Below are 23372 nucleotides of genomic sequence, written 5' to 3'. Positions count from 1 at the left end.
GACGTCAGCCCCGAGGGGCGTGTCCAACCGGCCGCCGTTCCCCGAGGGGGCGTGTCCTCCTCGCGTGACGTCACCGCGCGGCCGCGGCCGCCCGTGCGTGACGCTCCCGCCAGTGCCCAACATGGCGGCGGGCGGCGGCGGCGGCGGCGGCTGTAGGGGGATCCCGCTCTCGCCGGGCCCGTTCCTGCCGCCGCTGCTGCTGCTGCTGCTGCTGGCGCTGCCCGGCGGCGCCGTCCCCGCGGCCGACACCGTGGTGCTGGGGCTGCGCCTGGAGGAGAGCACCAAACCGGCGGCGGCGGTGGCACCGGCGGGGGCGGCCGAGCGCGGGCCCATCCGCCTCACGGAAGGCAGCGAGGCCTTGCTGCGCCTCTACGGGCTGGGGCTGGGCCCCGGCGCCGCCGAGCGCGTGGCCTTCGCCGAGCTGCGGCCGGGCGGCAACGCCTCGAGTGGCAACGCCACGTGCCAGGAGCGCTCGCAGGACCTGGTGGTGCGGCCGGGCCCCGCCGAGCCCCGCGACACCTCGGCCCTGCTCCGGGTGCGGGTGCAGCCGCTGCGCAAGGACGAGAGGGCCAAGACCTACGTGCTGTGCTCGCAGCGGCGGCCCGGGCAGCCCTGGCTGCCGCACCAAGGGCCCGACGGGCACGTGCTGGTGCTGGAGGAGAAGAAGTCGCTGCTGCCCTTGTGGCTGCAGGTGATTCTGATCGTGGGGCTGTTGGTGCTGTCGGGCATGTTCAGCGGGCTCAACCTGGGCTTGATGGCGCTGGACCCCATGGAGCTGAGGATCGTGCAGAACTGCGGCACCGATAAGGAGAAGCGCTACGCCCGCAGGATCGAGCCCATCCGCAGGAAAGGGAATTACCTGCTCTGCTCACTGCTGCTGGGCAACGTGCTGGTCAACACCACGCTGACCATCCTGCTGGACGACCTGATCGGCTCCGGCATCGGCGCCGTGGTGGCCTCCACCATCGGCATCGTCATCTTCGGCGAGATCGTGCCGCAGGCGCTGTGCTCGCGCCACGGGCTGGCCGTGGGCGCCAACACCATCGTGGTCACCAAGTTCTTCATGCTGGTCACCTTCCCGCTGTCCTACCCCATCAGCAAGCTGCTGGACTGCGTCCTGGGCCAGGAGATCGGCACCGTGTACAACCGGGAGAAGCTGGTGGAGATGCTGAAGGTGACGGAGCCCTACAACGACCTGGTGAGGGAGGAGCTCAACATGATCCAGGGAGCGCTGGAGCTGCGCACCAAGACGGTGGAGGACGTGATGACCCCGCTGCAGAACTGCTTCATGATCAACAGCGACGCCATCCTGGACTTCAACACCATGTCGGAGATCATGGAGAGCGGCTACACGCGCATCCCGGTCTACGAGGACGAGAGGTCCAACATCATGGACATCCTCTACGTCAAGGACCTGGCCTTCGTGGACCCCGACGACTGCACGCCCCTCAAGACCATCACCAAGTTCTACAACCACCCCGTGCACGTGGTGTTCCATGACACCAAGCTGGACGCCATGCTGGAGGAGTTCAAAAAGGGTGAGGAGGGGATCCTGGAGGGGCTGCGAGGGAAATTCCAGGGGGGTTTGCTCTCCAGGGCTGGAGCTGGCCATGCCAGAGTGGCCACAGACACAAGGGGACGAGTGACACCTCGGGGACAGGCAGGAGGTCGCCAAATTTAAGGTCCCTTCCTACCCCACCTGTTCCATGAATCCATGTGCTGGTTGAGGTGGGATTTTGGGAAGGAATTCTTCCTTTTGGGCTGGTGAGGGACATTAAGGGATTCCTAAACCCCTCCAGGGGTGATTGAGGGGTTCCTAAACCCCCCAGAGACATTAAGGGATTCCTAAAACTCTCCAGGGGTGATTTAGAGCCCTCCAGGGACATTTAGGGATTCCCAAACCCCTCCAGGGACACTTAGGGGTTCCTAAAACCCTCCAGGGACATTTAGGGGTTCCAAAACACCTCCAGGGACATTTAGGGATTCCTAAACCCCTCCAGGGACATTTAGGGGTTCCCAAACCCCTCCAGGGACATTTAGGGGTTCCCAAACCCCTTCAGGGACATTTAGGGATTCCTAAACCCCTCCAGGGACATTTAGGGGTTCCCAAACCCCTTCAGGGACATTTAGGGATTCCTAAATCCCTCCAGGGACATTTAGGGGTTCCCAAACCCCTCCAGGGACATTTAGGGGTTCCCAAACCCCTCCAGGCATTGAGGGAACATTTGGGACGTGCTGTCCCGGTCCAGCCCAGTTCCCAAACCCAGCGAGTGCTGAGCTGCTGCGGGGCTTGGGGTTATCCAGGCTGCTGGCAGAGGCTTTCCCTGCCCCAATCCTGATTAAGGGATTTAGGCTCCCTCTTTCCTCCCTTCCTTCCTTCCGGGCACAAATCCCGGCCCTGCTGTTTTTGCAGCGCCGGCTCAGGAGCCGGGAATTTGTGGGGTTGGGGTTTTGGAGGTGACCCCATAAATCCCTGGTGAGCCCCACAGATTCCTGGTGGGTTCAGGAGCTCCTTGACCCGGCCAGGAGCTGGATCGGAGGCAGGAGAGGGATTAATTAAAGCGGTTGTGTTAATTGTGGGGTCGGAGCTGTGCCCCGGGGTGGTGGGGATGGCACCCTTGGGGTGACAATTCCTTCCCATCTCAGGGGTTTGAGTGGGGAAATTCCCTCTGGAGCTGGGAATGGTCACCTGGAGCTGGGAATGTTCTCCTGGAGAAGGGAATGTTCTCCTGGATCCAGGAGAGCTGGGAATGTTCTCCTGGAGCTGGGAATGTTCTCCTGGATCCAGGAGAGCTGGGAATGTTCTCCTGGAGAAGGGAATGTTCTCCTGGAGCTGGGAATGTTCTCCTGGAGAAGGGAATGTTCTCCTGGATCCAGGAGAGCTGGGAATGTTCTCCTGGAGAAGGGAAGGCTCCAAGGAGAGCTCAGAACCCTCCAGGAGAGCTGGAGAGGGACTGGGGACAAGGGATGGAGGGACAGGACACAGGGAATGGCTCCCAAATGGAAGAATGGGGACTTTAATGGGATTTTGGGAAGGAGTTCCTGGCTGGGATCCTTGGAGGTGTCCAAGCCAGGTTGGAGCCACCTGGGACAGTGGAAAATGTCCCAGCTCGTGGTGGAACCAGATGAGCTTTGGGGTTTCCCTCCAACTCAAACCATGCCGTGGTTCCGTGTGGAGATCTGGGTGGGATTTTGGGAATAAATATTGGGGGAGGGGCTGGGATGGCATTCCCAGAGCAGCTGTGGCTGGAGGTGTCCTGGAGGTGTCCCCAGGGCCAGGTTGGAGCCCCCAGGGACAGAGGGACTGGATGAGCCCTGGGGTCCCCCCCAGGAACCCCTCCAGGGGCATTTAGGGATTCCTAAACCCCATGGGGACCTCCCTGTCCCTCAGGCTGTTCCTCCCCCACCCCAGTTGGGGTTCCTGGGGTGTGTCCCCCCCTTGGTGACCCCAGCCCGGCCTCCCTGGTGCCCTTTGGCCGTGTTTGCTCTGCCCCAGCCGCTCCCAGGCTGCTCATCCTGACTCACCTGTCCCACCCCACCTGGGCCCAGCTGTCCCCACCCAGATGGCCCCATCAGAAATGATGAAATTGTTTCTTCAGCCCTCCAGGCACCGACTTTTCCTGGCCCCGCGGGCGAGGGAGGAGCGAAAAGGGGATCTGGGATCCCCTAAAATCCCAGATTGTCCTAATCAGCTAAAATTCCCCTAAAATCAGCTTTTTCTCAGTGACCAGGAGCTGGTGGGGGATGGAATTAAAGAGTGGAGAAGGTCAGGGAGGGCAGGTTTGGGGTGGAGATGGAGGGGGACACGGTGAGGACAGAGAGGGGAGTTGTTTTGGGATCAGGGCAGGTTTGGGGTGGAGATGGAGATGGACACGGTGAGACAGAGAGGGGAGTTGTTTTGGGATCAGGGCAGGTTTGGGGTGGAGATGGAGATGGACACGGTGAGGACACTCAGGTGAGGACAGAGAGGGGATTTCTTTTGGGATGAGCAGATTTGGGATGGAGATGGAGCAGGATGAGGGCAGGACACTCAGGTGAGGAGGAAGAGGGGAATTATTTTGGGATCGGGGCAGGTTTGGGGTGGAGATGGAGCAGGACAAGGTGAGGACGCTCAGGTGGGGGAAAGGGAATTCCTGGTGGTGACGGTGACATCCCAGGAACACCAGACCCATCCCACACCCCAAGGTGCCTTCAGCCTCACGGGCACCTCTTCCCCAGCTTTAATGGGGTTAATTAGTGTCATTACATTGGAGGTTTAATTAGTGTCATTACTTTGGAGGTTTAATTAGTGTCATTACCCTGGGAGGGAGCCCAGCCCAAGGGCACGTTTAGGTTTTAATGAGTTTATTGCTCCAGGGAGGGACGGGATGGGCTGGGACAGCCTGGGGACATGGAAGGGTGGGGACATCCCAGGGCTGGGACATCTTGGGGACATCCCAGGGCGGGGGACGTCCCATGGTTGGGAGATCCCGAGGACATCCCATGGTTAGGACATCCTTGGGGGCATCCCAGGGCTGGGACATCATGGGGACATCACAGTGTGGGGACATCGCATGGCTGAGACATCTTGGGGTCCTCTCATAGCTCGGACAACCTATGGACATCCCATGGCTGGGACATCCTGGTGATGTCCCTTGCTTGGGACACCCTGGGGACATCCCATGGTTAGGACATCATGGGGTCCTCCCATGGCTGGGACATCCTGGAGATGTCCCTTGGTGGGGACATCGTGGGGACACCCTCAGGGCTGTCCCATTCCACCCCCACCGTGTCCACAGGGAAGTCCCACCTGGCCATCGTGCAGAAGGTGAACAACGAGGGTGAGGGTGACCCCTTCTACGAGGTGCTGGGGCTGGTGACGCTCGAGGACGTCATCGAGGAGATCATCAAGTCGGAGATCCTGGACGAGTCCGACACCTACAGTAGGTTTGGGGCTCCCCCTCCCCAGAATGCCATCGTGGGGGTTCCTGGTGGTTCCCCTGGAGGTGACCCCGCTGTTGCCCACAGTTGACAACCGCAGCAGGAAGAGGGTGTGCAACCACAAGAACCGACGGGACTTCTCGGCCTTCAAGGACCCCGACAACGAGCTGAAGGTCAAGGTGTCACCTCAGCTCCTGCTGGCCGCCCACCGCTTCCTGTCCACCGGTCAGTTTGGGTGTCCCAGGGCTGGGACATCTGGGGACATCCCATGGATGGGACATCTCAGGGCTCAGGATGTCCTGGGGACATCCCAGGGTTGGGACATCCTGGGAACTGGAGGATCTTGGAGCTGAAGGAGCTCACAAAGTCCTTGTGTCCCCTCTGGTCACTGCAAGCAGAAATTTTGGCTCTTGTCCCACTTTTTGTTGTGTCCATCCCACCCAAAATGGGAGGAGACAAGGTTGGGGTGGGTGTCCTGGTGCCTTGGGTCTTGATGGCTTCTTTGGGACATCTGGGATGGACATCCTGACCCTTTGGAGTCCTACAGGATGGACATTCCAGCCCTTTGGGTCTCCTAGACCATCCCAGGATGGAGATTCACTTCCACCTGGTGGCATTAAAACCATCCCTGACCTTCTCCCCCTCTCCAGAGGTGACCCTCTTCACCTCCAACTTCATCTCGGAGAAGATCCTGCTGCGGCTCCTCAAGTACTCGGACGTCATCCAGGAGCTGAAGTTTGACGAGGAGAACAAGAAATCCCCGCGGCACTTCCTGTACTGCAAGAACAAACCGGCCGACTACTTCATCCTGATCCTGCAGGTGAGGCCCTTCTGAGGGACCCTGCGGTTTGGGGACTTCCTGAGGGACCTCATCCCTCGGGGTTTGGGGAATTGCTGAGGGATTTGGGGAGATCTGAGGGACCTCAGCCCCCGGGGTTTGGGGAATTCCTGAGGGACCACAGCCTGTGGGATTTGGACAATTCCCATGGGATCTCATCCCTCGGGGTTTGGACAATTCCCATGGGACTTCATCCCTTGGGATTTTGACAATTCCCATGGGACCTCATCCCTTGGGGTTTGGACAGTTCCCATGGGATCTCATCCCTTGGGATTTGGACGTGGATCGAAGTTGTTTTTCCCTGCAGGGCAAGGTGGAGGTGGAGGCCGGCAAGGAGTGCATGAAGTTCGAGGCAGGAGCCTTTTCCTACTACGGGGTGATGGCCCTGAGTCCTCCTCCTGGATCTGGTGAGCATCTCCAGGACCTTCCCGGCATCCCCGGGTCGGAGCTGCCGCCGGGAACGGGAGATTCCCGAGGTTCCAAACCCCATCAGTGTCCTGGGGACAACAGAGGTTTGGCTTTAAGTTTAGGTTTAGGGTGGGATTCCAGAAGTTAAACTGCTTTTCCCTGTGGAGAATGGGATTCTTGTTAAACCTGCCCTGTTAGGAAGAGTTTAATTTTCACAATCCCACCTTAAACCTAAACCTAAACTTCCACAAGAGAATTCCAGAAACCCTTTCTGCCTTTGGAATGGTGCTGAAAATGGGATTCTTGTTAAACCTCTGCTGCTAGGAAGAATTTAACTTCCACAATCCCATCCTAAACCTAAACTTAAACCTAAACCTAAACCCCCAGGAGGGAATTCCAGAAACCCATTCTGCATTTAGAACAGGGCGGAAAATGGGATTCTTGTTAAACCTGCCCTGTTAGGAAGAATTTAAGTTTTAGAATCTCACTCTAAAAACTTAAAATTTATTTTACTAAACCTAAATCTAAACTTAAACCTAAACCTCCACGAGGCAATTCCAAAAACCCAAAGAATTCTGCCTTCAGAACGGGGCAAAAAACCCAAATTAAGGGGACGAGCTCTTCCGAATGAGTAGAAAAACCGGGATGGGGAATTTTGGGGAAGACCAGAGGATGACTCCAACCCTTCCTGACCCCCCAGAGATCCGTTCCCCGTCCCACATGAGCGGCCTGAACCGCTCGGCCTCGCTGAGCTACCACGAGCGCTCGGACTCGGGCTCGTCGCCGGTCAGCGGCAGCAACAACCAGCTCAACGCGGGCGGCGCGCAGTACGTGGCCGACTTCAGCGTGCGCGCCCTCACCGACCTGCAGTTCGTCAAGGTGAGCGCTCCCGGCTGCAGCGGGGCTGGGAGAACCCTTTGGGATGGGGTTCCTGACCCATCGGGGCCAGGGAACCCTTTGGGATGAGATTCTTGACCCATGAGGGCCAAGAGAACCCTTTGGAATGGGATTCCCAACCCATCAGAGCTGGGAGAACCTTTTGGGATGGGATTCCTGACCTATCACCCCATTCCCAACCCATCAGGGCCTGGAAAACTCTTTGGGATGGGAATTTCCCCCTTTGTGTTGCCCTCTCCCACCCCACTTTGGGATGGGAATTCCATCAGTACCCCATTTTGGGATGGGAATTCCAACACTTTGGGTTCTCCTACCCTGTTTTGGGGTGGGAATTCCATCAGTGTTTCCTCTCTTCTGGGAGTAAAATCTCTTTTTGGTTCCTACCCTTGGGGTGGAACCATCCGCCACTTTGGGATGGGAATTCCATCAGTGCCTCATTTTGGGGTGGGAATTCCAACACTTTGGGGTCTCCTGCCCCATTTTGGGATGGGAATCCCCCCCTGCCCTCTCCCACGCCCTGTCCCGGCGCAGATCACGCGGCAGGAGTACCAGAACGGGCTGCTGGCCTCGCGCATGGACAGTTGTCCCCAGTCCCCCGACAGCGCCGCCCCCAAGGCCGAGCCGGCCGTGGCGGAGAAGCCGGAGCCGCCGGCGCCGGCCGACGAGACCACGAGTCTGCTCAACGAGAGGAACTGCCTGAGCCGGCGCAGCAACCACAGCGGCCCGGAGAACTCCATCTGACCCCGGCCGCGCCGGCCGCCTCGGCGCGCCCGGCACGCAGGGACCTTGCCCGGTAGGAGGAGCCGCTGGAGGAGGAGGAGGAGGATGAGGAGGCGTGGTGGGGATGGAGGAGCTGGGATTTGCTGCTGCTGTTCCAGGCCGGCTCGGTTTGGGATGGACGGAGCGGCGCGGGCACGGCGCCGACGGCTCAGGGAGCTTCGGGTGTGGGTGTGCACGTGCGGGGGACCTGGGGATGACCCCACCCTGGACCTGGGATGGACATCCCAACATCTGGAGACATAACCGGCGGGATGGACATCCCACAATTCAGGGATGACACCCCCCCCCCGGAAACCTGGGATGGACATCCCAACAATTCCAGGAGATCTGGGATGGACATCCCAACAATTCCAGGAGATCTGGGATGGACATCCCAACCCTGCCGGGAAACCTGGGATGGACATGGACATCCTGACCCTGCCAGATCTGGGATGGACATGGACATCCCGACCCTTTCAGGAACCCCGGGATGGACATCTCAATCCTTTCAGGGTCCATCCCAAACCTTCTGGGAACCCCAAACCTTCCAGGCTCCATCCCAACCCGGCCATGACCCCAGGATGGACACCCCAATCCTGCCAGGAACCCCAACCCTGCCAGGAATCCCAGGATGGACATCCCACCCCTGCCAGGGCCCCCGGGATGGACATCCCAACCCTTCCAAGACCCTTGGGATGGACATCCCAACCCTTTGGGATCCTTGGGATGGGATTTCCATCACTTTAGGGTCTCCTACCCATCCTAGAATGGGAATTCCGAACATTTGGGATCTCCTACATAATTTTGGGGTTGGAATTCCATCCCTTTAGGGTTTCCTTCACCGTTTTGGGATGGGAATTGCAAACCTTTGGGGTCTCCTCCACCATTTTGGGATATCCTGGGATGGGAATCCCGACCCCTCTCCGGTGTTTTTGGGGTCTCCTGGATAAATCCCAGCCCCTTCCCTGCTGGCCCGGGGATTTTAGGGTCTGGATTTTGAGGTCTGGACGTCGGGGTTTGGACTTCAGGGTCTGGATTGTAGAGTTTGGATTTTGGGGTGACACAGCGCTAGTGACCAAAGTTGTACAGGCAGGAGGGGGCTGAGAGTCCCCCCAAAACCCCCCTGGAGTTTTTTGGGGTCAGAGTTTGACCCCAAAAAACCAAAAATAAGCACAAAAGTTCCCCCTGGGTGAACTCCTGTAAGTTATTGGGAGAAGGTTGAATTATTTTTGTTAATCACATCTCGACGATCAGTTCCTAGCTCCTTCTGCGGGGAGATTTTAGAAATAATAATAATTAATTAATAAATAATAATAATAATTAATAATAATAAGCCAGGGAAAAAAAAAAAAAAAAAAAACAACAAAAAAACTTTTTTATTAAATCTTCCTCTATGCAAACCCCTCCTTTTCCTCCCCCCTGGGGAATTCCTATTTATTGTTCAGGTTTTGATTTGTATTTTTGGGGAGCTCGGGCCGCGGGGGGATGGGGGGAGGGGCGGGGGGGGCCGGGCCTCCCCCTCCCGGTTCTGCCCCTCCCCCCACGCCCCGGTTGTGAAACCGACCGTGGAATTTTTGTTTCACGGAGGGTTTTTTTTTTGGGGGGGTTATTTTTTTGTCAGATGGGTTAATAAAAATTCTATATCTGTACCTGGGTGTGCTCGGTGCCGCGGGGGGGGGTCCCGGTTACCGGGGGAGGGGCCCGGTTAAAGAGGACGCGGCGCCTTTAAATCGCCCCCACCCGCGGGGGCTGTTTGTACCGCGAAACCCCGCCCCTAAATGCACCGCGAATGCTGATTGGCTACATGGGAGGAGAGGCGGGGCTGCAGGGGAAAGGCGGGAGGTGATTGGCTTCGGTGACGGGTAGTGGGCGGGGCACGCTGGCGGAACACGGAAGTAGCCGCGGCGGGACCGGGACGGGCACCGGGGCTGTGACAATGCCCGGGCCCGGTTGTCGCCTCCGTGTCCCCTCAGGTGTCCAGCAGGTCCCACACGGCCGGGTGCGCCCCGTCCCGCGGGCTGCGGCCCCGGGCATCGCGGAGGGCGGCGAGGGCCGGGCGCTGGCGCAGGAGGAGGGCGCAGAGCTCGCGGTGCCCCTGCTCGGCGGCCTGGGGGGCACCGGTGTCACCGCCGGGGGGACACGGGCACCCGCGAGCCACCACGGGCACCGTGGCACAGGAGGAGCCCCGTGTGCCCCGCCCGATTTGGGCAAGGGGTGCTCCCTGCGACCCCCACCTGGCAGTGGGGTCCCCCGGTGTCCCCTCTGATTTGGGCAGGGGGTGCCCCCCGTGCCCCCTTTAATTTGGGCAGAGGACCCCTCTGTGCCCCACTCTAATTTGGGCAGGGGGTGCCCCTGTGTCCTCCCCAATTTGGGCACGGGGTGCCCCCTGTGCCCACTCTAATTTCGGCATTTGGGGCCCCCCCGTGCCCCGCACCCACCCTGGGCTCTCCCCGGTGCCCCCCCGGTGCCCACCTTGTGCAGGCCGGTTCTGCCGTCGCCGTCGGCGGCGGCGGGGTCGGCTCCGTGTGCCAGCAGCAGCTCGGTGACGGCGCGGTGCCCGCAGTAGCAGGCGCGGTGCAGCGGGGTGGCACCGCCGGGGGTGCGGGCATCGCACGGGGCCCCGCGCTCCAGCAGCAGCCGGCACACGCCGAGGTGCCCGTTCCGGCTGGCGTAGTGCTGCGGGCACGGCGCGGCCTCAGGGCTCACCGCGAACCCCGGGACCGGGCCGCGTGCCCGGCCAGGACCGACCCCAGAGACCCCCGGGATCCCGGTGCCACGGACCCCTGGAACCCCCGGTATCCCGGTGCCAGGGCCGTGTGCCCGGCCAGGACCGACCCCAGAGACCCCCGTGCTCTCCGTGCCCCTCGTACCCGGTCCGGCCCCCCCGGTGCCCCCGTGCCAGGGCCGCGTTCCCCACCAGGGTGGGACACCGAAGACCCCGGTGCCCTCCGTGCCCCTCGCACCGGGGCCATGGACCCGCTCAGGACCCTCGGTGCCCCCCTACCGAGGCCGTGTCCCCGGTGCCCCCCGTGCCCTCCCGGTGCCCCCGGTGTACCAGTGCCGTGTACCCCGCCAGGTCGGGCTCCGCGGGGTCCCCTCGCCGCTCCAGCAGCTGCAGCACCCGCGCCTCGTCCCCGTCCCGCGCCGCCGCCCAGATCCCTGCGGGCAGCGGGGCCTCCTCAGCCACGGGCCCTGCCCGGGACCGGGACCGGGACCCGTCACCCAGAGCCCCCCGTAGCGCTGCTCCAGCCCTTCCCGTGCCCCCTCCGCTACCCCACCCCTGCCCAGAGTCCCCGGTGCCCTTCCGGTACCGGGTACCCCACACGGGAACCCCCCCGTGCCCCTCCGGTCCCGGGTACCCCACACGGAGCTCCCTCGGTAGCGGTGACCCGGCCCTCCCGCCCCCAGCCCCGGAGCCCCCCGGACCCCGCTCGAAGTCCATCTCGGACAGGCTCTGGTGCACGCTGGGCACGGCCACGCGGCCCTGGCAGCACGGAGAGGGCATCGCCGCCCGGCCCGGGCAGCACGGAGCGGGCGGCGAGCGGCGACCACCGGCCATGGCAGCGGCGGCGCTGAGGGACGGGGCGGAGAGAGCCGAGGGGCGGTGGAAAGGAACGAGGGGAAGCGGAAAGAGCCGAATGAGAGCGGAAAGGGCCGAGCGAGATCGGAAGGGCCGAGTACAGGCGGAAAGAGCCGAAAGAGCGTGAAAAGGGCCGGAAAATGCCGAAGGAATCCGGGAAGCGCCGAATGCAGCCGAAGGACGCCGCTTTCAAACCGTTGCGGCGCATGCGCACTCTCCACGGCCGATGCCGTTGCCCGGGGCCGCTCAAAGCCCCATTTGGGGACACGGGGTTCGTCGTCCCCCCAAATTTTGGGTTCCCCCAAATCCCATCCCCACCAGCCACAGGGCTCCGACTCCCCATTAGAGGGGTCCCAAGGATCCCATCTTCTCCCACTCGGGGTTCCCAGGGGTCTCCCCTAAACCTTTATGGGGTCCCTGAGCTCCTCCCTGCTCTGCAGTGGGGTCCCCCAGCAGAAATTGGGGTCCCACAGCAGAAATGGGGGTCCCCCTCCCCTATTTTGGGGTGTCCCTGGGCTCCCCCGCCCCCCGCGTTCCCAGCCCGCCCCCAGCCCCATTTCCCACGCCCCGAGCCCGTTCCCAGCCCCTCCCCCGTTTCCTGCGCGGTTCCCAGCGGAGCCTCCCCGGGGAGGGGGGGGGGAGCCCGGCCCGGCCCCCCCGCCTGGGAACGGCTCCGGTTTTGTCCTTTTTTAGCCCCGCTGGAGCTTTTTCCATGAGCTCAGCACCGTGGGGGGAGAGACCGAAACCTCCCGCAAAACCTCCCCAAAACCTCAACCGAAACTTTCCCAAAACCTCCCCAAAATTCCCCAAAAAACTCCCCCAAAACTGCCGCAAAACCTGCCCAAAACCCTTGCCCATAACTCCCACAAAACTCTCCCAAAACCTTCCAAAAAATCCCCAGAAACTTCCCCAAAACCTCAGCAAAACCTCCCAAAACCTCCCAAAATCTCCCCCAAAATTCCCTCAAAACCTCAACCAAAATCTCCCCCAAACTCCCCAAGACCCTCCCAGAACTCCCCAAGGAAAAAAAGAGAAAGAGAAAAAAGAAATCCAGGATTTGGTTTTGGGTTTTTTGGGTTTTTTTGGAAGTCCTTTTATTATGAATATAAAAATACTCAGGTATTTACAGCAAATAAATATAATTTCGGTAACAAATAAATTACACTGGGGGGGGGGCTTATACAAAAGGGGTGGGGGGCGTGCAGGGGTTGGGGACAGGAGGGGAGGGACAAAGGCCAGGGCAGGGTGGGCACAGAGCCCTGGCAAGGGGGCACGGAGGGAGGGGGCGGAGATAGAAAAATGTCAGGGAGAAAAACCCGAAATCGGCCCAAAAAAATCGTCCCGAGGGCACCGGGCACAAGGTGGGCACAGGGGTGTCCCCACGTCTGTCCCTCCACGGGGACACCGTACCGAAGGTGGCGGCACCGGGAGCCCGGAGTGACACGGGGGCACGGCTGGGTGGCAGCGGTGCCAGGGTGCCAATCCTGTCCCCAGGGCAGGGGGCAGAGTGACAATCCTGGGTGCCAGGGTGCCAATCCTGTCCCCAAGGTGGGCACCGCTGCCAGCGTGTCAGTGGCACTGAGGTGACACTCCCGTTTCCAGGGTGGGCACTGGGTGACACTGCTGTCCCCAAGGTGGGTGCTGGGATGACCATCTTGTCCCCAAGGTGGGCACCAATGCCAACATATCAGTCCCAAGGCGGGCACTGGCATTGGGGTGACACAGGGCAGATCCTGTGGTGACACTGCTGTCCCCAAGCCGGGCACTGGGGTCACCCTGCTGTCCCCAGGGCAGGCACCAGCGTGGCAATCCTGTCCCCAAGGTGGGTGCCAGTGCCAGATGTGTGTCCCCAGCTGGGTCCTGGTGCCAGGGGCCTGTCCCCAGCTGGGTGCCAGTGCCAGACGCTCGTCCCCAGCTTGATCTCGGTGCCAGGTGCCCATCTCCAGCTGGATCCTGGTGCCAGGCGCCCATCCCGAGCTAGGTCCTGGTGCCAGGCCCCCCATCACACCCGTCCCCAGCTGGATCCCGGTGCCAGGCACCCGTCCCCAGCCAGGTTCCGATGCCAGGCACCCGTCCCCAGCCGGATCAGCTGCCAGCTCTGCCGTGCCCGCTCCGCAGCGCCCATGCCAGCTCCCGGAGCGGAGTCGGGCCCGGCTCACACCGACGACTCCTCGGGGTTGGAGTCGGGCAGGGGCTGGCGCTGCTGCAGTTTGCGCCGCAGCTCCTCGGCCAGGTCGGCGCAGGCCGGGCGCTCCTCGGCGCCCAGCGCCAGGCGGATGTAGCCGTTGGAGGCCGAGCCGCGCAGGGGGCCCAGGTGGATGCGGGTGGGCGAGTGCAGCGGCTGCCCGGGGATGGCGGCGGGCGGCGAGGCGGCGCCGGGGCCGCGCCGTTGCGGCAGCAGGCCGTGCCCGCCGTGCTGGCGTGGCCGGGCACGATTTTGAGCGACCCGTCCAGTAGTAATAACTGGACGGGTCCCAGAGCTTCGTCCCGAGTCGGAGGCGGCGCTGGGCACGGCGGGCTGGGCATCTCCTTGGGCAGCTCGATGGGGTACACCAGGGTGCTCTCGATGGCCTTGGCGCCCTTGCCCAGCTCGTGGCGCAGGCGGCGCCACAGCGACAGCACGGCCAGCAGCAGCAGCAGGCACAGGGCGCCCAGGCACACGGCCAGCACCCACACCACGCCCAGGCTCTCCAGCGGCGCCCGTCTCCAGCGGCGCCCCGGGGCCGGCCAGCACGGCCACGCGGTACTCCTGGGCGGGCAGGCGGGCGCCCTGCTCCTCGGCCAGGCAGCGGTACGTGCCGCTGTGCTGGGCGCCCGCGCCGGGCACCACCAGCGCCCGCAGCCGCCGCTCGCCCAGCACCAGCACCTGCTGCGCCGCCAGCGCCCGGCCCTCGAAGGTCCAGAGGGCGCGCGCCAGGTTGGAGGCCAGGCGGCACGTGAGCACCAGGTCGGTGCCCGCCACCACCGTCACGTTCTTGGGGGTCAGCGAGCCTGCGGGGACACGGCCGTCAGCGGGGACGGGGCGGGACGGGGGCGCTCGTGGGGTGTGAGGGGATGGGATGGGATCCATGGGGTGAGACGAGATGGGATGGGATGGGATCCATGGGATGGCATGGGATGGCACGGGCACACCTGTGGGGCACCAGTAGGGTCTCACCTTGCTTGGCCACCTGTGGCACGGAGCAGGCGCCGGTGTCGGAGCTCAGCACGTCCTGCACCAGGTGGGACCTGCGGGAGGAGGGCACAGTGAGGGGGTACCCATGGTGCCCCCTCCCCAGGGACCCCAGGAATCACTGATCCCACCTGTGGCCCTGCACAGACACCCCAAGATGCCACCCTGGCATCCCTGCACAGACACCCCAAAATCCAGAGGCTCCTGGAGCTCCTTGGGGCGGTGCCCATTCCCTGGGCAGTGCCAACCCCCTCTGGGGACAGAACCATTCCCAAACTCCATCCTGACCGTGCCCTGGGCGCCGTCCCTGTGCCCCAGGTGCCATCCCCATGCCCTGGGTACCACCTGGGGGCCATCCCCATGCCCCGGGTGCCCCGGGTACCCGTTGTGCCCGTCGGTGCGGACGCAGGCGCTGCCGTTGCGGCTCCAGGCGCAGTAGGGGTCCCGTGCCAGCACGCAGTCGGTGCAGGACTGGTAGCGCCCGCACTCTGCCAGGGGCAGCTGTGCCACCTGCAAGCGGGACCCGGCGAACAGCAGCTTCTGCCAGGGTGGGGAGGGCACAGCGGTGAGGTGACACTGCCGGGTGGCACCACGGTGACGCTGCCACCCGCACCCCCTGGCACGCTCACCTTGGTGCCCGCCAGTACCAGGCTCTCCACGGGCTGGGCCGGCTCGAACACCTGCAGCTCCTCCACCAGGTGGATGTGGGTGCCCAAATCCAGCGCCTTGTGCACCCAGCCATCACCTGAGGGTTGGCACGGCGGGCATCAGCCATGGGGCACCGCGGGGCTGGGCTCGTGGTGCCCCGTCCCCTGGTGCCACCTCCCCTGTGCCCTGTCCCCTCTGTGCCCCATGTCCCCTGGCATTCCCTGTGCCCTTGGCATTACCTGTGCCAATGAAGAGCACCTCATAGGTGCCCCCTGTCCCCGTGCCCCCTGTCCCCTTGGCATTACCTGTGCCAATGAAGAGCACCTCATAGGTGCCCCCTGTCCCCGTGCCCCATGTCCCCTTGGCATTCCCTGTGCCCTGTGCCCCCTGTCCCCTTGGCATTACCTGTGCCAATGAAGAGCACCTCATAGGTGGCCCCGTCCAGCCCTGCCACGCGGTCCACCACGAGCTGGGTGAAGTTGGCATCCCTCTTGAGCAGCAGCGGGCGCCCGCGCTGCGGCGGCACCGGCTCGTCCATCAGCGGGTGCTTCTTGGCGAAGTTGAGCGTGTTGTCGGGCAGCTCCAGAGAGCTGGCAAAGCCGTTCTGCCGGTGCCAGTCCGTGATGCACTGCCAGGGGCACAGGGGGCAATGTCAGGGCACAGGGGGGCACTGGGGTGGCTCCCAAATCCCTCTCAGGATGGCACAGATGGATCCCAACACCATGGAGGGAACCACCAGCCCCACGGATGGATGCCAACCCCTCAGAGGGCACCCCCAGCCCCACGGATGGATGCCAACCCCTCAGAGGGCACCCCCAGCCCCCCAGCCCGTTGCCGTGCCCGCTCTCACCGCGCCGGGCCGGGGCGTGGGCACCTCGCCCGAGTAGCGCCCCCATTTCTGCGCCTGCTCCCGGTACTCCTTGTAGGGCCCCTCGAAGGCCTTCTTCACCTCCAGGATGGGGTAGCGGCAGATGGCAGAGACGTCCACGTCACCCCTGCGGGCACACCGGGGGTGGCAGCCAGCGGGCAAAGGGACAGGGCCACCATGGGCACCATGGGCACTGGGGCAAAGCCACCATGGGCACCATGGGAACTGGGACAAAGCCACCATGGGCACCATGGGCACTGGGACAAGGCCACCACAGGCACCAGGACAGGGCCACCATGGGCACCATGGTCACCAGGACAGGGTCACCATGGGCACCAAGGCAAGACCACCACGTGCACAAGGACAAGGCCACCACGGTCACTAGGACAAGACCATCATGGTCACCAGGACAAGGCCACCACGGTCACAGAGACAGGGCCACCAGGGCCAGCCGGGCAGGGCGGGCACTCACCAGCGGGCCTGGAAGACGCCGAAGAAGGCGGTGTCCTGCCAGCGGGCACCGGGCAGGGTGAACACGGCCTGCAGGCGGTTGAAGTGCAGCTGCTGCTCGGGGGCCGAGCACACCAGGCGCGCCTTCAGGAACGACGTCCACTTCTTCTGCAGCGTGCGTGCGCCGCCCACGTCACCCTGCCGGGACACGCTGCTGCTGTGGGCACCGCGGGCACCGGAACATGGCCACTGTGGGCACTGGGACATGGCCACCATGGTGACCATTGGCACTGGGACACAGCCACTGTGGGAAAGCGAGAGCAACACCGTGGGCAGGGACACGCATTGGGACACAGGCCAATGGTGCATGGCACTGGGACACACCACTTAGGCACCGTGGACACGGGCACGCCAGCGGCCACAGGACGGGCACACCACCGAGCACCAGGACAAGGCCACCAGGGGCCACCATGAACACGGCCACCATGAACACCACAGGCAGCAGGACAAGGCCACCATGGGCACTGGGACACAGCCACCATGCTGACCATGGGCACCATGACAAGGCCACCATGGGCACTAGGACAAGGTACCTTGCAGACCCGTGCCACCTGTGCCACCACCTGCTCAGTGTAGTGGTCATACTCAATGGCCCAAACCCAGCCCCAAACCAGCTCAGGACACGTCCCCAGGTGTGCCCAGGTGTGCCCAGGCGTACCTTGCAGACCCGTGCCACCCGTGCCACCACCTGCTCGGCGTAGCAGTCGTACTCCACGGCGCGCTCGCTGAAGAAGAAGTAAACCTTGTCGTCGTCGCCGCTGCCCGCGCTCTCGGGCACGAAGGCCGACGCCACGAAGTGAGGCTCTGCAAAAGCTCCTTGTCACACCTGTGCCACGTCCCCTGTCCCCTCCCGTGTCCCCTGTCCCCTGGGGTCCCCACCGTTGAGCCACGAGGTCAGGTACTCCGTCTTCATGGAGTAGTGCGGGCCCAGGTTGCGCAGGATGACGGGCTCCGTGCCCAGGAAGTTGTTGAAGGTGGCAGAGTAGAGCTCCCCGTCTGTGAGGGAGGTGTTTAAGGGGGGTGGCGGGCACGGGTGGCACCCCCCGTGACCCCAGAGGTGTCACCTACCCACGATGAGGCCGGTGTGGCCCTTGGTGGGGTCGTAGGGACATTTGCCTTTGCCGTCCTCGAACGCCACCGGGTCCAGGGTGAAGCCGGAGAGCTCCTGGGGGGCACGGGGGGGTGGGGGGCACTGGGTCATGTCTGTGCCACCCAGACAGGCCCAGGGACATGGACACCCTCCAGGTGACCCTCCTGGGGACAGGGACAGCCTGGGGCCACAGCACAGGGACAGGCCTGGATGAGGGACATGGATGCCCCTGGATGATCCTTCTGAGACGTGGACAGTTCTGGATGACCCTCCTGGGGACAGGGCCAGCCCTGGGGAGGGCAGGGGACACTGGGGACCGGGATTTGGGGACCCCACTCACGATGTAGGTGCACTTGGGCTGGAAGGCGTAGGTGCCGCAGGCGTACAGGTGGGAGCTGTTGTAGCTCTGCAGGAAGCGCACGTAGTTGAAGCAGTCGGTCTGGGAGGGGACACAGGGGACATTAATGGGGACAGGGGATGTGGCACTGGGGAGGTGGCATGGTAAAGGGGTGGGGACAAGTGACATGGCACAGGGACAGTGGCACAGCGAAGGGACCAAAGTCTCAGGCACGGGGACAGTGGCATAGCAGAGGGCATGGGGACAGGGGACACAGCATGGGGACAGTGGCACAGGACAGGGATAGAGAACAGGGGGCACTGCCACCACATGGGGACAGGGGAATGTGGCACAGCACAGAGACACAGGACATGGCACAAGGACACAGGGACAGGGATGCTGGAGCTGGCACAGCACAGGGACACAGAACATGGCACAGGGACACAGGACATGGCACAGGGACACAGGACATGGCACAGGGACACAAGGACACAGCCCCTGGAGCTGGCACAGCACAGGGACACAGGGCATGGCACAGGGACACAGGACATGGCACAGGGACACAAGGACACAGCCCCTGGAGCTGGCACAGTGCCCCAAACCCCCCATCACCCCGTGCCCACCTGGTTGTTCTTGCCCTTCTGCACGCACTCCGCCTTCTTCTCCATGGGCGCCTCCCAGGAGATCTGGGGGTGGCACAGGGGTCAGGGGCTGGCAGGGCACCCCCCACCCCGAATGCCACCCTGCTTTTGGGGTGCCCCAGGGCCTCACCGCCGCCTTGAGCTCCACGGTGCCCGTGGCCAGGGCGAACACGGCCTCGCGGGCGTCCACGTAGAGCAGCGCCTCGGCCTCGTCCAGCGTCAGCGTCAGGTAGTGAGAGACCCCGCCCTGGGAGAAACGCTTGGCAGTGTCCTGCAGCTCTGAGGGGACAGGGACAGCGGGCTGGGACACCACAGCATCACCTAACCCCTGTCAGATCCCACCTGCAGCTCTGTGGGGACAGGGACAGCGGGATGGGACACCACAGCATCACCTAACCCCTGTCAGATCCCACCTGCAGCTCTGTGGGGACAGGGACAGCGGGATGGGACACCACAGCATCACCTAACCCCTGTCAGATCCCACCTGCAGCTCTGTGGGGACAGGGACACCGGGCTGGGACACCACAGCATCACCTAACCCCTGTCAGATCCCACCTGCAGCTCTGTGGGGACAGGGACACCGGGCTGGGACACCACAGCATCACCTAACCCCTGTCAGATCCCACCTGCAGCTCTGTGGGGACAGGGACAGCGGGCTGGGACAGCACAGACTGTGGGGACACCGGGCTGGGACACCACAGCACCCCCAACCCCTGCCACATCCCACCCACAGCTCTGTGGGGACAGGGACACCGGGCTGGGACAGCACAGACTGTGGGGACACTGGGATGGGACACCACAGCACCCCCAACCCCTGCCACATCCCACCCGCAGCTCTGTGGGGACACCGGGCTGGGACACCACAGACTGTGGGGACACCAGGCTGAGACCCCCCTGCACCTCTGTGGGAACTTGGGGACCCCCCCTGCAGCTCTGTGGGGACACCAAGCTGGGAACCCCCCCACAGCTCTGTGGGGACAAGGGGACGCAGAGCAGGGACCCCCGGGGGCACTCCCCGCCCCTGCCGGCCACCCCCGGCCCCGTGGCACACAAAGGTCCCTTTGTCACCAAACACAGTGGCCTTTGCAGGGACCCCCCCGCGCCCCCCCCGTGCCCCCCGGCCACCCCTGGGCTCTGCAGAAAGGAACCATTGAGGGGACAGCGCCAGGGCCCCGGGCGGGGACGGGGACACGGGGCTGGCACGGCATGGGGGCGGCACCGGGACAGTGGCACGGCTGAGGGTGGGGGCCTGGCCGTGGGGACAAGGGACACGATGGCACAGGGACAGTGGCATGGCCGAGGGCGGGGACAAGGGACACTGCACAGGGACAGGGACACAGTAAAGGAGTGGGGACAAGGGACATGGCATGAGGACAGCACAGGGACAGTGACACAGCGAAGGGACCGAAGTTACAGGAATGGGGACAGTGGCATAGCAGAGGGCATGGGGACAGGGGACACAGCATGGGGACAGTGGCAGGGGACAGGGATAGAGGACAGGGGGCACTGCCACCACATGGGGACAGGGGATGTGGCACGGCATGGGGACACAGGGTGACAGCACAGGGCAGGGACAGAGGCTGCTGGCACAGGACAAGGACAGAATCTTGGGTGCTGGCAGGGCACGGGACATGGCAGAGGCACGGGGACAGGGGACATGGCCGAGGGACAGGACAGGATGATGGCAGGGCGTGGGGACAGGAAATGGCAGAGGGATGGGACAAGGGACACGCAGACAGATGGCACGGATGGGCCGGGGTGGTGGCAGGGTGTGGATGCAGGGGACATGGAGGAGGGACAGGACAAAGGACCTGGCAGAGGGATGGGGACAGGGGACAGGGATGGGGACAGGGATGGGACAGGGCCGAGAGCGGGGGACAAGGGACATGGCACAGGGATGGGACGAGGGACATGGCACAGGGATGGGGACAGGGCAGGGATGGGGACAGGGGACACGGCACCGGGCAGTGGTCCCCAGGCGCTGGCACAGGACTGGGGATGGCACACCTGGCACATCCCTGCGTGTCCCCCCACACCCCAGTTTTGGGGACACCCACCCAACACTGTCTGGGAAGGGGCGGGACAAAAGCCACCCGAGGTGGTGACAACAGCCCGCAGCCCGTCCCCAATCCCCTGGCACTCACCCTCGTAGGGCACAGTCCTCCTGGGCACAGCACTCCACGATGCCCCCGGGGTGCCAGCAGCGCCGGTGGCAGCGGTGACAAGGACCAGCAGCACGGTGACAACGGCCATGGCACCGGGGCGGCGGCGGGGACACCGCGGGGTCCCTGCCAGGGGACACGGCCACGCCGGGGCCCCGTCAGTGCCACGGGGCAGCGGCGCTGGCGGCGTCACGCGGGCGGCGCGGGCACAAGGCGGCATTGAGGCCGCGGCGTCACGAGGCCGGGGGCACCCCACGCCCCGGGGACGCTCTGAGGAAATGGGGAGGGGGGGCCCGGCTGCTTCCCACCCCCCACGTCCTGCCCGGGACCCCCCGGTGCCCCCGGGGGTGCCCCCGGCGCGGGCAGGATGCGGCCGGGAATTGTTCTGCCCTGCCCGGCGGGAAGCAGGAAGCTGGGGGGGCTCGGGGGGGCCCCGGTGACGGCTCGGGAAGGATTTCCGGGAGGGTGGGGGGACGGGAAGGGCCTGGGAATGGGGGACACCCCCGGGCGGGCTTCCTGGGGCGGGGGGAGGGTGGCATGGGCACAGCTGGGGTGTGATGGGCACAGCTGGGGTGTGACAGCCATATCTGGGGTGTGACAACCATATCTGGGGTGTGAAAGCCACAGCTGGGGTGTCACAGGAACCTCTGGGGTGGCAGTGGAACCGCTGGGGTGTCACAGGAACTGGGGTGTGACAGGCACAGCTGGGGTGGCACAGGAAACCCTGGGGTGGCACGGGCACAGCCGGGGTGTGATGGGCACATCTGGGATGGCACAGGAACACCTGGGGCGTCACGGGCACATCTGGGGTGTGATGGCCACATCTGGGACGACACAGGAACATCTGGGGCGTCACAGGGACATCTGGGGTGCCAAGGGCATACTTGGGGTGTCACGGCCACATCTGGGGTGTGACAGCCACATCTGGAATGTCAGGGGCACAGCTGGGGTGCCAGGGACACATCTGGGGTGCCACAGGGACATATGGGGTGCCACGAGCACAGCTGGGGTGCCAGGGGCATTTGGGGAGCCAGCTGGGGTGCCACAGGGAGAGCTGGGGGTCCCACAGGCAAAAATGGGGGTGGGGGGTGTCACAGGCCTGGCCAGGGTACCACGGGCAAAAATCGGGGTGCCACGAGCACAGCCGGGGCACGACAGAGAAATCTGGGGCGCCCCAGGGCAGTTTGGGGTGCCCTGGGCACAGCCGGGGTGCCACGGGATCGGCCAAGCTGCCGTGGGCACGGCCGGGGCTCAACAGGCACAGCTGGGCTTGCAACAGGCACGGCGACAGGGACAAAGCACGGCCACGGTGCCACAGGCCACGGGGCGCCAACGGCGTGCCCTGGGCACGGCCGCGGTCCCCACAGCGGGGACAGCACCCTCGGGGTGCCACAGCCACGCCGGCGGCCCCGCGGCCCCCAAGTTTGGCGCTGGACACCGGGGATGCGACGCCCCGGGGGGTCCCCCCGTGACCCGGGGCCCACCGGTGCCCCGGGGTCCCCCACACGGTGCCACCCGGGTCCCCACACGGTGCCACCCGGAGCCCCCACACGGTGCCACCCGGGTCCCCCACACGGTGCCACCCGGGTCCCCCACACGGTGCCACCCAGGTCCCCACACGGTGCCACCCCAGGTCCCCACGGCGCTGCCCGCCCAAGCCGCGCGCCCCCGGCACCCCCCGCTCCCCGCCGCCGTTACCGTGGGGGGGATTTCCCGCTGCACCGACGGTTCCCAGCGGCGGAGGGGGCGATTCCGGCCCCCCCATCCACGGGCGGATCGGGGGTGGGGGGGGGAGCCGGTGGCGATCCCCGGTACCGGGAGGAACAAAGCGCCTCCCCCTCCTCCTCCCGCCCCCGCGGCTCCGCCACAACAATACCGGGGCGGGGCGGCGGGGGGGGCCCGCACTCACCTCAAGGCGCGGCGGCGGCGGCGGCGGCGGCGGCGGCGGCGGCGGCGGCGGCGGCGGCGGCGGCGGCGGCGGCGGCGGGGGCGGGAGGCGGCCGTGAGGGGCGGGGGGTCTGGGGGGCCGGCCGGGGCGGCGGGCGGCGGCGGAGCGGGGCGGGGGCCCGGGCGGGGCGGCGGAGGGAGGCGGCGGAGCGGGGGCGGGGGTTCCGGGGGGCGCGGGGGCCCGGCCGGGGCGCGGGAGGCGGGAGCGGCGCTGAGGGGAGCGCGCCGCGCGGCCCCGAGCGGCCCCGCCCCGCCCGTGACGTCACGCGCCCCCCTCAGAGGAGGGGGCTCGGGGGTCGGGTCAGATCGGAACCGCTCGGGTCAGATCGGAATCGCTCGGGTTCGCTCGTGGCCGGTCTGATCGGATCGGAACCGCTCGGCTCAGATCGGAACCGCTCGGAACCAGTTCGGGTCTTACTAAGACCAGTTGGCTCAACTGGGCTTAGCCCAGCTCAGCTCGGCTCGGTTTGGGTCGGACCCAGAACCACTCAGCCCAGTTCAGCCCATTGGCTTGTCTTGGTTTAACCGGGCTCAGCCCAGTTTGGGGTGTCCTGATTGAGCTCAGTCCAGTTCAGCCCAAGTGGCCAGGTTCGGC

The 23372-nt window shown here is 64.5% G+C and overlaps 4 protein-coding genes across 4 annotated transcripts; 1 reads left to right on the top strand and 3 right to left on the bottom strand.

The window, feature by feature from the left end:
• The first annotated feature begins 132 nt into the window (after positions 1-132).
• On the top strand, positions 133-8030 carry CNNM4 (cyclin and CBS domain divalent metal cation transport mediator 4). Its single transcript, XM_030964180.1, has 7 exons — positions 133-1538; positions 4779-4922; positions 5008-5145; positions 5571-5740; positions 6066-6165; positions 6867-7045; positions 7595-8030. Exons 1-7 carry the CDS (start codon positions 728-730, stop codon positions 7802-7804), a joined length of 1752 nt encoding a protein of 583 aa, XP_030820040.1. The 5' UTR covers positions 133-727; the 3' UTR covers positions 7805-8030.
• A 1184-nt stretch (positions 8031-9214) lies between these two features.
• On the bottom strand, positions 9215-11400 carry ANKRD39 (ankyrin repeat domain 39). The gene is made up of 4 exons (XM_030964192.1): positions 11249-11400; positions 10878-10981; positions 10295-10498; positions 9215-9929 (listed from the first exon to the last, which is right to left on the bottom strand). The coding sequence occupies exons 1-4, from the start codon at positions 11379-11381 to the stop codon at positions 9792-9794; spliced, it is 579 nt and encodes a 192-aa protein (XP_030820052.1). The 5' UTR covers positions 11382-11400; the 3' UTR covers positions 9215-9791.
• A 1079-nt stretch (positions 11401-12479) lies between these two features.
• LOC115912573 lies at positions 12480-13546 on the bottom strand. Its single transcript, XM_030964190.1, has 2 exons — positions 13440-13546; positions 12480-13398 (listed from the first exon to the last, which is right to left on the bottom strand). The coding sequence occupies exons 1-2, from the start codon at positions 13525-13527 to the stop codon at positions 12518-12520; spliced, it is 969 nt and encodes a 322-aa protein (XP_030820050.1). The 5' UTR covers positions 13528-13546; the 3' UTR covers positions 12480-12517.
• SEMA4C (semaphorin 4C) lies at positions 13413-22720 on the bottom strand. The gene is given in 17 exon segments (XM_030964179.1): positions 13413-13776; positions 13779-14106; positions 14108-14393; positions 14560-14630; positions 14957-15114; positions 15204-15319; positions 15628-15850; positions 16073-16217; positions 16563-16738; positions 17259-17404; positions 17480-17596; positions 17669-17765; positions 18031-18129; positions 18651-18713; positions 18799-18947; positions 20813-20956; positions 22529-22720. Coding segments are annotated over 17 exon segments (2604 nt in total). The 5' UTR covers positions 22596-22720; the 3' UTR covers positions 13413-13557.
• Between the last annotated feature and the right edge of the window lie 652 nt (positions 22721-23372).

This window comes from Camarhynchus parvulus, chromosome 22 (assembly GCF_901933205.1).
Source record: "Camarhynchus parvulus chromosome 22, STF_HiC, whole genome shotgun sequence".
Classification (NCBI taxonomy): Eukaryota; Metazoa; Chordata; class Aves; order Passeriformes; family Thraupidae; genus Camarhynchus; species Camarhynchus parvulus.
The sequence above is the reverse complement of the archived record's forward strand: the minus strand, read 5'-3'. Positions and strand labels throughout refer to the sequence as shown.

Excerpts from the sequence above, each read along its gene's own strand:
- LOC115912573 (XM_030964190.1), bottom strand. The coding sequence starts at position 13,527 with ATGGGCGCTGCGGAGCGGGCACGGCAGAGCTGGCAGCTGATCCGGCTG. Across the intron at positions 13,399-13,439 it reads GAACCTGGCTGGGGACGGGT|GCCTGGCACCAGGACCTAGC; the intron begins GCCTGGCACCGG and ends GTGTGATGGGGG.
- ANKRD39 (XM_030964192.1), bottom strand. The coding sequence starts at position 11,381 with ATGGCCGGTGGTCGCCGCTCGCCGCCCGCTCCGTGCTGCCCGGGCCGG. Across the intron at positions 10,982-11,248 it reads CGAGATGGACTTCGAGCGGG|GGATCTGGGCGGCGGCGCGG; the intron begins GTCCGGGGGGCT and ends CGCTGCCCGCAG. Across the intron at positions 9,930-10,294 it reads GCAGAACCGGCCTGCACAAG|GCCGCCGAGCAGGGGCACCG; the intron begins GTGGGCACCGGG and ends GGTGCCCCCCAG.
- CNNM4 (XM_030964180.1), top strand. The coding sequence starts at position 728 with ATGTTCAGCGGGCTCAACCTGGGCTTGATGGCGCTGGACCCCATGGAG. Across the intron at positions 1,539-4,778 it reads GCTGGAGGAGTTCAAAAAGG|GGAAGTCCCACCTGGCCATC; the intron begins GTGAGGAGGGGA and ends CCGTGTCCACAG. Across the intron at positions 7,046-7,594 it reads CCGACCTGCAGTTCGTCAAG|ATCACGCGGCAGGAGTACCA; the intron begins GTGAGCGCTCCC and ends GTCCCGGCGCAG.